This window comes from Vipera ursinii (genome assembly GCF_947247035.1).
Source record: "Vipera ursinii genome assembly, chromosome: 1".
Lineage (NCBI taxonomy): Eukaryota > Metazoa > Chordata > Lepidosauria > Squamata > Viperidae > Vipera > Vipera ursinii.
Window position 1 is genome coordinate 274,048,542 of NC_139512.1, and position 17,495 is coordinate 274,066,036.

The 17,495-nt window shown below is 38.9% G+C and overlaps 1 protein-coding gene across 3 annotated transcripts in view; it reads right to left on the reverse strand.

Moving 5' to 3' along the window:
* Window positions 1-17,495, reverse strand: part of SYNE1 (spectrin repeat containing nuclear envelope protein 1) — a gene marked incomplete at its 5' end in the record, with an annotated part of 320,362 nt that overhangs the window by 5,159 nt on the left and 297,708 nt on the right. For 2 of the 3 annotated variants that reach the window (XM_083348719.1, XM_083348720.1), the window contains 8 exons: window positions 3,617-3,675; window positions 6,959-7,051; window positions 8,535-8,747; window positions 9,028-9,156; window positions 10,523-10,723; window positions 11,623-11,834; window positions 14,423-14,549; window positions 15,169-15,311. In XM_083348719.1, the coding sequence (XP_083204845.1) occupies window positions 3,617-3,675; window positions 6,959-7,051; window positions 8,535-8,747; window positions 9,028-9,156; window positions 10,523-10,723; window positions 11,623-11,834; window positions 14,423-14,549; window positions 15,169-15,311 (1,177 nt within the window). The remainder of the gene's footprint in view (window positions 1-3,616; window positions 3,676-6,958; window positions 7,052-8,534; window positions 8,748-9,027; window positions 9,157-10,522; window positions 10,724-11,622; window positions 11,835-14,422; window positions 14,550-15,168; window positions 15,312-17,495) is intronic. The other variant, XM_083348721.1, reaches the window with a different exon arrangement.

A 17,495-nucleotide genomic window follows, 5' to 3' on the forward strand; every position in this document is an offset into this window, starting at 1 on the left:
TTTTGTCTGTACTGTTTCATGGAATCCCATCAGGTTCTCGTTAAATCTTAAGATTTTGTGGAAAAGTTTGGAAAATCATGGGCTCAACAATACCATTTTATCTGACTTTGAGTTGAACCCAGAAAAAACTTTCAGTGGCCAGAAGATTCTTGTTCCGTTATATTTTTTGTACTTCTTTAATGGAGAAGAACATATGATTTTCCCTGATTGTTCCTCTCTGCTAGAGAACAGTAGCAAAAGGGCTATTTCAGTAAACAGAAGGAGCAGTCCCCAGCAAAAATTAATTTAGTAAAGCAGTTCTGGTAGGAACTTGGGGATACGATAGTGAAATAAAAGCTCTAGATCAGGGGTGTCAAACTCAATTTCATTGAGGGCCACATCAGCATTGCGGTTGCCTTCAGGGGGCCGGGTGGATATGGCCAGGGTGGGCGTGGCCTACTGGGCAGACGTGGCTAGAGTGCGTATGGCCTATTGGGTGGGCGTGGCCAGCTCTACATCGTTCGCATCAAGGGTGCCTATGGGGGCCTGGGCAGGAGTGGGACAGATCTGAGGGTCTCTGGCAGGAGGAGGGTCTCTGGGCCAGGGCCAAGGCAGTGGGGGCCGTTCCCTCACTGTTTCCAGGATGGCTTCGCGGGCCACATGAAACCACTTCGCGGGCCGGATCTGGCCCCCAGGCCTTGTGTTTGACATGTCTGCTCTAGATATCATACATGGAGTAATAAAGTTCTTTGACATATGGGAGATCTAAGTTTTATGTGAACACTTTTGCTCTGTTAAATACTGCTGAATTAATTAACTGCACTGTTTGCCAAGGAATGCTCCCCTCCTATTTGTCTACATTTTTAATAAGCAATCTTTATCTATAATAGTTCTGGTAATTATATATATGTAGCTGAATCATTTGAAGTAGATTAATACACATTTTGTAATTGTGAACTACAAAACTGGAAGTTATGGACAATGCCACACTAATGGATATTATCATATTAGGCTAGGTCTTCTGGGAGACAAAAATTGATTTCTGACTGCAATTTATTCTGACCGTATCACCTTTGCCTTTTTAAAATTCATTTCTTTTATAAACTGGTTCTCATTAGATATGAGAAGTGAGACGAAAGAACGTGGTGCTTGATGAACAGTTTCTAAGACTTCAGATTGGATCACTGGCGCCAAGTTCTAAACAGGTAGTTTAAGGCAGCTCATAATGTAAACACCATGGAGAAAAGGACACAATTACTTTAATCTGTAACATTTAATCACATGAAATATCTACACAGGGCTAAATTCCAATTATATAAAGTAGTAGTTGAAAAGCCAAATAGGATGGCATGAAACTGTTGTAGACTGGTGATAGCTTTAGTCTGATCTGAGAATCCAAAAGATTCTGTTTGTAGCGGGCAAATGAGATGATTTTATATGTATTCATCTAAATCTCTGTCTGGCTAACCTAAAGTTGTGTGGGTTAAATGACTTTAGTTTTTAGTTCTTAAGTCTACTCTACTAAAGATTGCTGATCCAGTGCAAGATCAAACACAAGGTATTTAGATCAGAGGCATGTCAAAATATTAAAGGACACAATGACAGCCTGGCTCCTTTATCAGTTAAAACTGCATTACACATCAACCACAACCTGTCTGGATTGTATGCTTGATTAACTTTTCTATTCAGTAGAAAGTCATCTGTATTCCATGCTTGTCTGGATGACAAATTGGGTTTTGTGTTGCACTGATGTTGTACTGCTAACAGATGTGTTAGTAAACACTGATGGAAAAAGCAGATCTGAGAGTGCTGCATGGAAACCACAGCCAGAATGTGGGCAAGTCCCAAAGAGCTGCCAAATGCTCCAGCTAGCTCATTATAATTCCAAAAGCAGCAGAAAAATGCTACATATTTGTCAAGAGACAAGGAAGAAAACTGTCCACAGACACAGTGCTTGCCTTACATTCCAAGCTGCATTTTCTTTATTTCCCTAAAACCATCATCATTCCTAAACTGCATTAAAAAATAGCACCATTTCTGTCGAGCGGGCATCCCTTTTGAGTGGCCAAAAATGTGCAGCCTCAGAAAAATGGTATATTGTATATCTTAGTTTGATGTTTGATTAAAAACAAAATGCAACTGAAAGATAGCAGTTAAGCAGGAGGATAAACGTAATATATGAAGAAGGATGGCTCTATTTGCAAGTGATAATAATAAGCAGAATAATAAGCAGCCGGCTTGGTACATTTTCTGCCTTATTTGCCAATGAAGTGGTTTAGTTATGCAGACAAAATTGTATCTTTTTTTTTGAAAAATGCTGGGCATTACGAATAACAAATGGTAATAAATGCTGTTTGCTATTCCTTGGTCCTGTCCATGTGTCCCTACATTATCTACCTAGGGACAGACTGCTACAAATGCTTCTGCTTTTGTAGAATTGACTTCTTCTACATTTGCATGAATTATAGGTATGCTACATAAAATAATTTAACCCAAACAACCCCAGGCTATAACATTTGGAAACATAATTCAACAAATGCCAGGTACAGTATACCTGTTCCAATGAAATCAAATGAAGACTGTCAGTGCAAACTTTAGCTCCACCTGTTTCAAGGAGATCTTGCTATTTCTAACTGATTGTTGGGGATTTGGTAAGCCTCTGTCACTAAGGAGTGGGCAGGTGTGATCTATATTTTCTGACAGTTCCATGTTTTTGTTACGTTGTGCTATTTGTATTTAAACAGCACCTGTTGACATTGAAAGGGGGCCCTAGAACATAAATGTTCATTCTGATTTGGGTCATGCAAGAAAAGAAAGCCAGGAACAGAAGGTAAATTGTTGATTATAAATAGATAAAAGCACACATATTTCACAACAACGGAATGCGGAAGCACTGTTAGCTGCAGGCAAGACAGATTTCTAGACAGGTGAGAACATTGAAAGCTTCATTTGTTAAACCTGCTTTCTAGTAGCTTTGTAGGGGGTCCCTATACTGCTTTCAGGATGTCCTAAGTAAGCAAGATTAAAGCTAAAGTAAGGATGCTAGCTTGCCATGGAGGCTGTTTTAGAGTGTGTTTCTGCCATGTCATCGTTCGCCATCTTCATTTCAGCTCCTGAAATTTGATTGGGCTCCTGAAATTTGAAAACCCACAAACGGAACAAAACTTTGAGGAATATAAGTTTAGAAAAAGAATAAAAAGAGTGTGTTATACATTTTATTCAGGTTTCTGGGTTTTTTTTTAAGTTCAGATATGCTGTACTGGCTCATTGCCTGCTTTAATTTAATCTCTAGAAACAAAGAGGATGATAAAAAAAATTTTTTTGCCATGAATCCAGGAATGAATTCTCCATTTGTATTTTAAATGCAGTATCGTGAACGTAAATACAGATGCATTCCAATGCATCTAAAGAATTTAGATAAGGGATATTGACTGGAAGCCAAAGTTAAAAAGTAAGAGCAATCGGGTTTTACTATTTCAAATCAAATTTGGACTGGAGGAAAAATAAATAATTATAGGAAAAAAAAATACTCAAGCTGTTGATATCAGAATGGCCAAGCATCCTTCTTTGTGCGCAATTTCTATCATCCTCTTGGAATTCTAGAACAGAGTGCAGAAACTAGGAGAATAAGGTGTACCTGCTATGTGGACTGCTGACAGAGGGTCCAGGCTGTGAGACATTACATTTGCCTCGTGGCTGTTTGCAATGAACAGGGGTAAAGAAAGAAGAATGTTCAGTCCAGGCAAATAAAGACAAGCTACTGATGAAATCAAACTAAAAAGAGCAGCAAAGGAAACACAAAAATCAAATGAAGTAACTAATTCCCATGAATCAAGGAAACTGGCTTTTCCTTTCCCACTTTTAATTGAACGTAAATATACTGAATATACAGTGTCAACTTAAAAATGACATTCTAGCCCAGTGATGGCGAACCTTTTAGTGACCAAGTGCCCAAACTGCAACCCCAAACCCCTCATGTATAGTCAGGTGCCAGGTGGGCGTGGCCCAATGGGTGGGCGTGGCCCAATGGGTGGGCGTGGCCCATTGGGTGGGCGTGGCTGCGATGGTAATGGCAGACTGGGTGGGACTAAAAAGTTCAATCAATTTCAACTTTGCGAGAACTTTTCTTTTCCCACGAGAAGTTGAAATTGATTGATAGATTGAGCTTTTTTTTTTTTTTGCACACAACGGCGGAGGCCTAAAGCGAAAAGATTTTACAAAACCCAGCTAAAGGCCTAGGACTGGGATGACGCCGCACGTGCCCACAGAGAGGGCTCTGCATGCCACCTGTGGCACGCGTGCCGTAGGTTCGCCACCACGGTTCTAGCCAATAAAGCAATATACAGGAAATGCAATGCAGTTTTTTTAAAAAAAAGGTATAGAAAATATTTTGGATTAATTTTACTATTTACATAGTAAATGTAATGTCTTACATAGCAATATTCTATTTCTCATCATTAATAGAGTTTTGGTTCAGTTCATTTATGGTCCTGGCTGTGCAGAAGATGCTATAGATACAAAATAGCACCGGGTATGTGTGTAACCAGGAACCGGACTATCACCAAAGTGATCACAGATGGCAAACAAGGGAAGATGCTGTGAGATTGTCATAATGGACATCAAACCACAGTTTATAAAGTGCAATGACTGGCTAAGTTGCTCGCCTGGAAACCAGGAAACTGTGAGCACAAGTCCTGTCTTAAGCCATGAAAGCCAGCTGGTTGACTTTGGGCCAGTAGTATCTCTCAGCCCAACTCACTACACAGGATGGTTGTTGTAGGGAAAAAGAGAAGCAAAGAATATTATCTATGTATGAGTTACTTAAAAAGTAATAATGGTGAGATGAAAATCTAATAAATAAATAAAAATAAAGCCAAACAAACCACATTGTTAGATCAGGAGGGAATGAAGCTAGAAGGAATAAATTCTTTTTTTTTTTGTAAAAAAAAAAAAAGTAAAGGAAAAAAAGGCATGAGTAAGTCTGAAAATTTTTTAAAGCTAAACTTCATGAAACTATTCCATATGTTAAGAATGGACATGGCCACCAAACAGACACTGTCTTAGAAATGTTAAATGCGGATTTTAAACATTAAACATGGAACTTGGAAATACATTTCCAACAATTATTTGGTAAAAGTTCCTCGCTCCAGTAAATTAATAATTCTTTTTGTGTTAATGAATATGAAACACATTTACAAATATTTAACACTTAATTAAAAACAATGACTTAGGAATTACAGCTGCTGTAATTTTTGCAGCCTTCTCTCTTGAAAAGCCAGTGTTCCTTTATATTCTTAAACAAGCAGTGAAATCAATTTTCGGAGGCCATAAAGCTCGTAATGACAGAACTAAGATGTAATTTTATAAGAAAGCAAATGAAAATTGACAGCTCTGTGAAAGTTAAGGAAAGCTGGATAATAATTAAATAAATAAAATAATTTTTAAAAGGAAGGAGAGGAATTAAAATCAGGCACACCCTAGGAGTCAAAGTGAGGCGCGTAGGACAAGATATACTATAGCACACAGTCTTTATTTTTAGGAACAGAAAAAGAAGAATGGAAAGTGGTAGGAGGCAATTCCGGGACTACCAGAAAAAGAACTGAATATTGTGTAAAACAATGGTATTGCTATTCCTTGCATGTGGGGGCTAGGAAGATCTCTTGGAAATTTATGTGGTTGGTTTCAAACCAAAAACAGCTTATTTCATTATCATTATCTAATTGGTCAGAATTACAGAGTAGCAATTGTAGTAGGTTTGTTTGGTCAGGTTTCTAAATTTCTTTTCCAAGAACATAAACAATCTAGCTCTGTACCTCAAATACTGCAAGCCTTTTCTATCTGTACAAAGGTAGTCCTCACTTACTGACTGCCTCATTCAATAACTGTTATATATCGGTGTTAAAAAAATGCAACCAATCCTTGCATATATAACTGCCGCAGTATATCCCACCATCACATGGTTGCCATTCAGGCACTTCACAACTCATGCACATTTACAATCACTGCAGTCATGTGATTGCCATTCATGTTCTCTGTCACTGGCTTAGGTCACGCGGAGTGAATGGAGAAGGCAAGAATAACACCATTTCATAGTCATGTGATATTTTGCTCAGTGGCTGAAGCGTTCAGCGACAGACTAGCAAGTCCCAATTGTGGGCTGCTAAGACTACCTGTATGCTGAATTTGATATAAATACTAAAATTTCTTTCTTTTATCCTCCCAACCTGAATCACTTTCTTTTTACTGCTCTCTATGAAGAGCAATTTTATCATGGTTTCAGTCCGTCTCTGCAAATATTACTATACTGTTTCAGCTCTTATAATTTTCATTGTACCTCACAAGGCCTAGTGGGTGGGAGGGGCCATTTGCACGGCTGCTGTTTTAATCTTAAATTCGGGCCGTATCTCCCAAGACCAGAGTACAGTGGCTAGTCCCACAGAGTTGTTGCCTCCCATGTTTCTACTTTGAGCAGTTAGTCTTAGCACCAGAACACTAAAAAACGTAATGTACAAAATTCTGTTATAATGTTTGCTTATCAGTTAAACTCAGATAATGTGTTGATTTGTTATTGATGAGCTGGTCAAACTACTCCAGTACAACGAGCCAAACAAAAACTCGAGCAATCAGATGTAGGAGTTGCGAGGCAAGTCAAGATTCTGAAGGGCTTCCCTCCGCTAGAGCTGTTCTTCTCTTTCAAAAGAAGCAGCATATCATGTATACACCTGCCACGCTTTGAGTCCCGATTCTGTTGGTATTTATTCAGGATTTTAAAATTCTGACTTGATGCATGGAAAAAGAGGTAGAAGGTTGAGGAAGCAGCATTTTTTTAGAGGTAGGGGGAAGGAATTATTCTGGTCCAGTGATTTTCTTGGGGTGGGGTGGGGGCTATGACAAGAGTTGTTTGAGACTTTTCACCTGGCTACAGCTATCTGGCGCTTCCACCCAAGAACTGGCAAAAAAATATCTGGCATGACATTACCATTCTCTGTCGGCTTGGAGTGCTCCTTCCAGATACTGGACTGAGGGATCCTGATGTGTCCAGTTCATCAGCAGAAGACCAGGAGGAGAGGTCCTGAGTGGTAGTTATTACATAATTACAATCATCATCATCATCATCATCATCCATCATTTTTTTAACTCGCACAACAAGTGAAGTTTTCTGGATGGTATGCAATTGAAAAACATAAAGCAGCAGAGCTATTGTGAAATCAAGAAGTCTTCATCTGATACCCCAAAGGCAAGTTTCTTGGAAGAGCGTTCGACTTGGGACAGGCTCTTTCCCATCACTGCTCTCTCCAGGTGCTTTTTATTCAGTAGGAACACTTGGAGAGTGGTTCAGATCAGACCCTTGGGATACAGATCAGACCCTTGGGATACATGTGAAAGAAGACAGCAGGGCTCAAGATATTTTTTTTTGAAAGAAGGGCTTCAGAATGATGGGAACGCGTGCAAAGCACCTTTCTTCAATCAGGTGGGCAGCCATAGCCTTTTCTCTTTTTCCTTCTTTTTCCAGGCTGCTTCGGAAGTTTTTCCTCACTGTCTTTCAATCTGTCTACATGCACACTCATTTCACTTTCTTTTGGGAAAAACAGCAAAGAAGCAGCAGAATCAAATCAGAGGCACAAGACTTTTTTTTTTTTGCAGTGTGACCCTCAGTGGCAGTCCAGAACCTTTGCAAATTGCACACCTGGTAATGTGGGGGAGTCATCAGGAAAAAAAAGGTTAATGGCACTCAGCTAGCTAGATGACTCATAATTGGCATCTCTTATCTTCTCTGAAATAATTCCAGCTTACTGCCCTCTTTTAGTGGGTATTTAGTGCTTACCAGTGTCGAATGAAAATAAATAGTGGTGGATATCAACACACTTTGGGACATCTCTGCATCATACCACCCCTTCGCCATAAGTTATAAAGAATATGCAACAAATGTGTAAGAAAATTGTTCACACACACAAAAAGACAGTAACAAAACATTGCTGTATATCCTACAGAGCAAAATAAATGTAGGTTATGCTGTAAATCTTCATTTAAAAGGGGAAAGGAGAGTCCATTAAAGCCAAATGTCTGCAAAATGGTGAATTAGATTTTTAGAGCACAAAATACACTTACATGTAAATAAGCCCATGAATAATGGTGAATATTCATTTTGAAGGGGGGAAAAAAAGCAATCACTGACTTCGTTCATTGTTCAGGGGAAAGTCTTTTATTGCTTGAAATTTAGGCAAAACTCAAACCCAGCAGATTTTTGTCTATGGAATCCAAATTCTTATAAACCAAGTTCTATTAAACCAAGGGTTTACACTTTAGTTAGCTTAGCCAGTGATAAACATTGTACTAGAAAGAAAATTTGTCTTTATAGAGGTAGTAAAGAGTATAATAGCATATCAACAACATGATAATACTTCTAAGATTTACAGATTTTAACATGGGTAATACATGTCAAAAAAGTAAAAAAAGCACAAAGAATATGAAGGCATTCTGGTAGCAAAAATGCAGATTGGTAAGAAACTGCTATTATAACTTGCCGTGATCAGAATATCATAAAAAAGACTTACCAACTGACTGCTTGAAATATCTAGAATCTTCTCTAGTTCTCTAATGTGACGAGTCACATCTTTCAGGAGCATTTTTAGCCTGTTTCCAATGACATGGACCTTTTCTTTGGCTTCTAGACAATCCTTGCCTTCAGTGTTGACAAGCAGCTGGCAGGACATGTCTTGAAGAGAAGCCACTTTTAACTGAGATTCTAGAAGCTCACGTCGTATTTGCTGTTGGGGACAAAGGTGAGATATTTTGTGTGCCTTAAAACAACGTATAAGAGGTCAGGATGAAATTCATTTTGCAAGAATTAACAGTTTCTTCTGGTCTGCTACGATGGGATTAATAACGCTCTCTGAGGAATAATTTAGCACAACTTTCCGGTAAGAAATAAAGAATTAATACTAACCAATAAATCCCCCAAACGGGATTTGATACTGTCACTTATTTCCCCATTAACGTTCTCCAGATATCCCTAGACATCTGCTTATGAAAATAAAAGTATACTACCATTAGAAGTCTGTGATGATCCTGCAGAGTATCACAGTCATGATTTGGATTGATAGGTACTATTTCATTTTTTCTCCTGTCGATGTTCTCCAGCCATAATAATAAGCCATGGCTCATCTCATGGAAATCCTAAAAGCAATTGGTAAGAATTTAATAAATGCTACCTACAGTAGCTCTGTCATCTGAGACAGTTATTCCTGCAGTTTCTTATTTACCTCACTGTTGCTGGCTGTGGAATTCTGGGAGTTGAAGTTAACAAGTCTTAAAATTACCACATTTTTGAATAGAATAGAGCTGGAAGGGACCTTGGAGGTCTTCTAGTCCAGCCCCCCGCTTAAGAGGAGAATCTACACCATCTCAGACAGGTGATTGTCCAGTCTTTTCTTAAAGATCTCCAGTGATGGGGCGCCCATGATTTCTGAGGGTAGGCTATTCCACTGGTTGATTGTCCTCACTGTCAGGAAGTTTCTCCTTAGATCCAAGTTGCTTCTCTCCTTGACCAGTTTCCAACCATTGTTTTTCCTCCTTCCCTCTGGTGCTCTTGTGAACAACCTGACCCCTTCTGCCTTGTGGCAGCCCCTCAGATACTGAAACACTCTTATCACGTCTCCCCTGTTTCTTCTTTTCTTTAGACTAGCCAAACCCAAGTCCCGCAGCTGTTCTTCATATGTTTTAGCCTCCAGGCCTTTGATCATCCTAGTTGCTCTTCTCTGATTTTTCCCCCAAACTCTCAACATCTTTTTTGTGATATGGTGACCAGAATTGGCTGCAGTATTCCAGGTGTGGTCTTACTAGGGCTTTGTAAAGCAATGCTAGTACTTCGCGTGATCTTGATTTTATGCCTCTGTTTATACAACCCAGACCCCTGTTCTAAGTTATTGCTTAAAACGTTAGCAACTAACTCTGTGCCTGCATCTCCTTTCTCCCCTTAAAATTTATTTTAACAAAACACTTTCTGGTGTATTAAAACTGTAGGTCATTGTAATGTCTGAGCTAACAGAATTTCTGCAGGCAAGGAGAAACCAAGATTTGCAATACTGGTTTGTAGTGCTAGCGGTTTAGAGGTCATAGTACGCCAAAAAGTGTTCTAACCAAATAAATATTTTTTAAAAAAGAAAGAAAAATGCATGGACGTACTGTATGTCATTTTCTTCACACTCCAGACTGCGATTTGGAGAACGAGAATATGAAGATAGCATGGAAATGAAACATATCTTAAAAGGGTTTGAGCTTTTTATGCTGAATCCTGTTGCTTTTTACAGCCTGGAGTGAACCAATTTGTTAATGCTGGACCCTATATAAGGCTTGGTACTATACTAGTTTGCCAAGGGGTATTAGGAAACTGTTATTTAATTACAATTCAAGTCTTACAAAAGCTACCTTTCAAGGAGAAAAATATCTCCAAAACATTTTCAAACAGGCCATGAATATGTGCACATCTACTACACTACATCCAGGACGCCAGGAAGAAAGTTTTGTAAAAGCCAGAACAGACCTGACATTGCATGAGAGCACTCTGTAGGGAGCAGCGCCATTCTTCTAACATAGAGCAAACATGGTCCCAGCGCATGTTCATTTGAGACAGCTGTTCCTGCAGTTGCTGGTTTTCCTCACTCTCCGACTGCATAAATTCTGAACTGCATAGGTTGATGGACAAAATGATGGCTTTGCGATTATCAACAGCCTTCTGTAGCTCCTTGGAAATAGCATAGTGGTGGTAGAGAGGAAGAGAAGAGAGGGGAAAAAAAACTGCTAGAACCTTTTCCAAAAACAAGCTTCTCCATCTCAACATTTCATCCATTAAAGATAGTTAAATATGTTTTTTTTTTCTTAATTATTACTGTGCCATATTTTTAAAATTATGTTTTGATAGCTGGGTACTTCTTAAATATCTTACTATTTAGAGCAGAATTCATAACAAACTAATACATTGTTTTATAAATTAAAGCCCATAGGCAGGGCAGTATTTGAAAGCACCTTGGCAGACCTCAGGCTGAGCTTATAATTGGCCTATTAGAGCTTATCTACGTACACCTGAAGAAATAGTATTGTTACAGTAGCTTCAATGCAAATTTAGGAAAGAATTTTGTGAAGTAACCTGATCATTTTTCTTCATAAAATGAGCGGGTTTGAAATTCTGAAAATAAACAATTTTTTTTTGAAAAAATATCTTTGGTATAAAAAGATAGAGTGAGCGCCTGTTACTCGTCCCAGCTTCTACCAACCTAGCAGTTCAAAAGCACGTAAAAATGCAAGTAGAAAAATAGGGACCACTACGGTGGGAAGGTAACAGTGTTCTGTGCGCCTTGGCATCTAGTCATGCCGGCCACATGACCACGGAGACATCCTCGGACAAGCGCTGGCTCTTCGGCTTTGAAACGGAGATGAGCACCGGTCCCTAGAGTCGGAAACGACTAGCACGCATGTGCGGGGGAACCTTTACCTTTACCTTTATAAAAAGATAAAATCTCCTCCTAGCCCATCTCAGCTTCTGCTACCTTCAGGGACACATCTATGAAAGGAAATGAAATTTATTCTATCTGAACAAATAAACAAGCCGGATAACCTTGAAACAAATTCCAGCTGAAAACCTACTTTTAGTTTTTTAATCCGGAACTCAATGGTCTGTATGTCTGTGCTAAGATCAAGGCAACGCAACTGCTCCAATTCCTCTTCAGTTTCTCCCAGCCAAACCCAGATATTGTTTAGGTCAGAACTGAACTGCTGCCACTGTTGAAGATTCTGCTTCATTCTCAGTTCTTTACTTAAGGCTTGGGCCTGGATTAACTCCCATCGATCAATCACACCTAAGAAAAGAAGATCTTGCTTTATAAAAGTCAGGTTTTTACCTTCTGTTCAAACTGAACTTCCCAATGTTTCATCCCACTAAGTATGATGAAGGCACCAGAATGAGTTCCCATCCCATCCCAGCCTTTCCTACTCTCCCTTCTGGCTCCAGTTAACCACATGAGTAGGCATTCAGCTCTATAATAAGAACAGAAGCAGAGAGTTATCATAAGAGCGCTTTCTATCCTGTACCAGACGTTGGCTGGATCTGACACAAGGGTTATGTATATTTCTGAGTTTTGATCCAAATTTAAGCTCAGAGGAGCATAGATTTAAGAATAGTACCCAAATGAAAAGTTACTTTCCCTCATATCAGTAACAACAACAGAAACAGCAACAGCAGCAACAACAACAATAATACGTTATTGTCACTTTGAACATACACCAATAGGCATACATCAAAATGAAATTTTGTTGCATACAGCTCTCAAAGGGTCACCACCTCTGATATACACTCCTTGTTCGTTGCCAGCTCAAGTCCGTTTTAGTCTCTAGGGAGCGAACAATGGCAAACAGGACAGATGGAAATGGAGCTCCATGTGGATTACCCCTCAAATTAGCTTGTATTCCTGGACGACCACCTCGCTTCCTTTCCTTTTTCTGATCCTCTCTCTTCCACCTTTTCCTTAAAGGGGCCTCACTCCTTTTTGCCCCTGGAGCACGCTGCTGCAGCCTCCAATTCCTCCAAAAGCTTCTCTTCCTTCCTCTGGGCCTGCTGACAGCCTCATCCAGTTCCTTCGCTCCATAAACCCCGGGACCCCTCTTCCTCTGCTTCCTTCAGAAACAGACCTGATTTGCAATAGAATCCGTCGCTGTGCCAGCGGTCAGATTTTGCTGCCGGCAGAACAATTTCAAACAGTGCAAACCACTTTTAACAGTCTCACCAACAGTTCCGAAACAGTTAAGAACTGTCAGTCATATGTTAGCTTAGTCTCACTACATTGCTCAAACACATTAAAACTGTTCCCAATCATGTGGCCTATATCCCTTATATCCCTCCAAAAACTTTTCACCTTTGAGGGCCAATGTAGCCGCCGCCAATCCAGGCGCCGCCATCTTAACTAAAAGCCTAAGAAGATGGAAGATTATCTGAAGGCATGTCTCTTTATCCCTTATATTTAGCTCTCCAAACCCTCAGATTGATATGCCTGAGGCTCTTTTCCACATATCACAGGGTAAGCAATGAGACAAGGCAAATACTGTTAAACTGCAGAGATTTGTTAGTGAAGGCCCCATGTCTGCAATAGGCTTTTCCTGGTTTTACCTTATTAGTTGGGCTGTGATCTATCATCTGTTACCAAGATCTCATATAGCAATCATGTGACCACAGGGACTCTGCAATGGCCATAACTTCGAGGACCAACCATAAGTCTCCTTCTTCAATGGCACTGTAACTTCAAACAGTCACTGAACAAGAGTCTTTAAACAAGAACTACTTGTAAATAACTGCAAAGCTACAAGAATCAGCCCTGGGAAAAGGAATGAATGTTTGCAGAACAGGACTCTTTAAGACCCACTCAGAGTAGATGGGATCAGGAATACTTTGACCGGATTTCATAAGGGTTTGAATCATAGCTGTGAATTCTCCTTCATGAAAAAACCCTACTCAGTTTCCAAGGTAAAATCTACTAAGTCACTAACACTATTAATAAAGGAAGATTTATCATTTAAAAAACTGTACTTCATGCTATTATTACTAGAGTACTAGACGTATGATAGAAAGTTCAATCTGACCAGATTATATCAATTTCTATTAAAATGAGTTTTTATATTTTTATTTACAACCAAAATACTACATTACCACAATAATTAGTCCAGGTCTATTTTTTTTTCCAAATTCATTTTCAATGAGGTCACCTATATTAATGGTTTCAACTTAATCCAGAACTGGAAAAAATGACCAGAAACTAATTTACAAACAAAATTATTAAGCGTTGAACAGAAAAAAAATCGTTTGTACAAAAGGATCAAGGCTTAAGTTGTGAACCTGCTACAGTTGTTCTGTTTCCTCTTGTCTCCTGGATGCCACTGATTTTATTAAAAGAAGAGATAATAATAACCTAGATCTAGGTACATTCTCAAAATTATTTCAGAAACTAATTAAATATCCACAATTGTTATCTTGATAAAGAGTTAAGTTCCAAGCATATTGAAGTTGCCTTAGCGCTAGTGCCTGCTTGTGCCTCAAAGTGATCAGGAATGTTAATTGTGTGATTCCCAACTGATCTCAAGGCATGTCCCATCAAATAGGACCACATCTCTAATCTCACCATAGGTCCTAGTGGCATACAGTGGGGCTAGGAATGAGAGGGCATTCAGATGTACGGATAGTGCCCTCTGTGGATGGTAAATTATTACCGCTTGTTTTTCACAGGGTTTTTTTTGTCATAGAACGCTCAGAATGGAGTTCCAGCACCTTTTTTGGATGGAACCTTGTAGGGTAAGCAAGGCGGGTTGTATGACATGTGTGAGTTCCAGCACCTTTTTCTTTTACAAAAAAAGCACTGGTTTTTCATATATTTAGATGGGAGGTTTGACTATTACTTACCAGATGTTTGTGTCTCTGTACTGTTCAGGTTAATAAATCCAGACAGCTTTTCCTCTTCTTCTTTCAGTTTATGTTCAAGCCGCCTTACTGAATCTATACTCCTGCTGCACTCACCCAGAAGCTTCATCTGTTTTTTAAAAGAATCCCCCAAATAATTTTTCAGTAGCCACGTTTCCACCATTTAGCTAAGATTTTGATAGCATTTTAGTTAGACAGAAATGTACTCATAATTTTGACAATTATTTAATACGTATACTAGCTTACTTGGATCACTGCATTTGTACTATACTACAAACATTAATTAGAAGGGTCATGCAATGCATTGAACGCACGCAATAATAACAATGAAAAAATAATCTCTGCCAATTGTTTTGCAAGCTGCTTAAATAGATAAAACTGAGAAGATTCATTGTAAGAACGTGTGGATGATTATTTGTATGGCTGGGTTGAGGATGAGCAAAACAGGTGAGATATAAATAGCATTTATTTGTGGCATGTATGCTAAGAACCCATTAATTTCCGCTAGCATTTGGAACTATGATATGTCCATCAATCCATCCTGAATAATCCTGGTCCACTTTGCATGTTTCAAGATGGACTTGTGGCCGGTGATAACTTATGCTACTATTAATTTGTTAGGACAGCAGCACTTCACATTCTTTCTAAGGTTAGAAGTCACCACTTCTGTACCTCAAGGAGTTTAATTTTACATCCAGCCACTAGGTGTCTATGTTCATAGTACTTACATATCCTTTGTAGCTAGAATCTAGCTCAGGCCCTGTAGGGGTTTTACTGCGGATTATATTCTCCGTTTGCTGTATTTGAAAACGACTCGTGTCCAAAGCTTTGTCAAGCTGCCTAATGTGTGTTTCCAAGGAACCTGGTTCTCCTGCAGTAATTATACAAATGAGATGTTATCAACTTGAGCAGCTAAAATATCTCAGACCGATGAAATGGAGAGTGGGGTTAATTAGGTTAGGAAGCATGACTGAATAGCATGTCTGTGACAAATTAAATCTATAAGTAATTTGCAAATGAGTAAGTAATTGAGCAGATGTGACTTTTTTTTAAGGAGAAAATATATACTATTGACCAAAGCAATCTACTTTTAAAAATAGCTCTGAACGGAAGGCAAAATGTTCTACTTGTATTATTGCATCTTCAGACATTTTTTAAATATTTGTGGTATTCTCACTAGGTAAATAAGGAGAGTGTTTGAGAGAGGGGAAAAAAACTACATTCTGTTTTCCTTTCAAATAATTTCATATCCTCTACAATTTGCTTCAGGCTGCAGTAGTATATCCCAGAAGAAAACAAATGGCTATTTTTGGATAAATTACAAAAACAAACAAACAAACAAACAAAACCCCATAAATTTGAGTGATCCATTAATTTTCTTTCAAATTCAGAGATGGAATGCTTCCTTGTGTCTATTTCTAGTTTTCTAGCATGCAAGGAAAACAGTATGTCCCAAATCCTGATTATTTGGGTTTTATATGTCTATATTTTACAGATTTTTTTCAAGTAGAAAACTAAACTGCAAAGCAGCAAAAATGATACATATTTGCTATTTAAAAAAGACATAGCACCTTCCTTTTATTACAGACATAATCAGAAATATTGGGAGAATATTCAGCATTCATATTTCATGCTTTAAAAAAAAACTCTTTCGGAATAAAATCCAGTTACATCCACCTCTCAGCATAGTAGAAATTATTGGCGGCCCTAAATCCCTCTCTTTGGATGCAAGTTCCAAACAGAAATAGTAAAACTGAGGAACGGTGGAAAAGATGGGATGTCTATGCATGGAACATTAAGAGCCTTGTTGGAGCAGTGGGCTAATGCCTCTTTAAGTAACACCAGCTGCCTGCAATTAGTACAGGTTCGAGTCCCACCAGGCTCAAGGTTGACTCAGCCTTCCATCCTTCTGAGGTAGGTAAAATGAGGACCCAGATTGTTGGGGGCAATAAGCTGACTTTGTAATAATGCCACTTGGGGGTGTGTGAAAGCCCTAATAAGGAGGCATATACATAGAATGAAGGCTATTGCTAAGCTTGTAAGCCGCCCTGAGTCTTCGGAGAAGGGCGGGATATAAATGGGAATAAAAAAAAACATAAAGGAGAGAGGAGACCTTGCGAGAGCAGAGGTCAGCTTGTACAGTGTGTCATGCCATCCAATATTTTCAAATTGTACAAGAAGGTCTCTTAATGCAGAGAAGAGAAGCCAGTCCGACACTACAGGTGGCCCTCAAAACCTACGACTACAATTGACCCTAACATTTCCATTGCTAAACAAGGCAGTCGTTAAGTGCGTTGTGCCCCATTTTACAACCTTTTTTTGCCACAGTTGTTCAGCGAATCAGTGCAATTGTTAAATCAATTGTTAAATCAATTGCACTGCCATTAAGGGAATCCAGCTTCCCCTGTTGACTTTGTTTGTTGGAAGTCAGTTGGTAGGGTTTCAGATAGGGATCATATGAACCCCGGCACAGTACAAATGTCATAAATACATGTCAATTGTCAAGTTCCCGATTTTTGTTCAAGCTATCAGGGAGATGGTGCAATGGTCTTAGGTGTGAAAAATGGTCGTAGGTCACTATTTTCAGTACTGTTGTAACTTGGAACAGTCACTAAACAAACGGTTGCAAATCCAGGACTACCTTTATATTCGTTCAGTTCCACCCATATAATGCTTATTGGCCTTGCAAAACCTTCCTTGTAGTGTAGCACAATAAATTTATACAGTTTGTGATATCAGTTATTTCTTATCTGAATCCAATACAATATATACTGAGGCATTTTTCCCCAGCTCACATACTACAAGACAGGGATGTTAGCACCATGACTCTGTATTATACTTTTTAAAGAAGAGAGACCTCACATTTTGTGTTCGCCAAATATCCAACTGGAAGCAACAATATTTCACAAGGTATGTTTTGTGTGAGAAAATAAGTTTTTAATTTGTTGGTGCATCTGAGTGAATTAGAGTGATTGGTTAAATAATAAATAAAGCAGCAGATGTGTTAAAAAGCTCTACTAGAGATATTTTAGGATTGTAGAAATTTTAGGCTTTT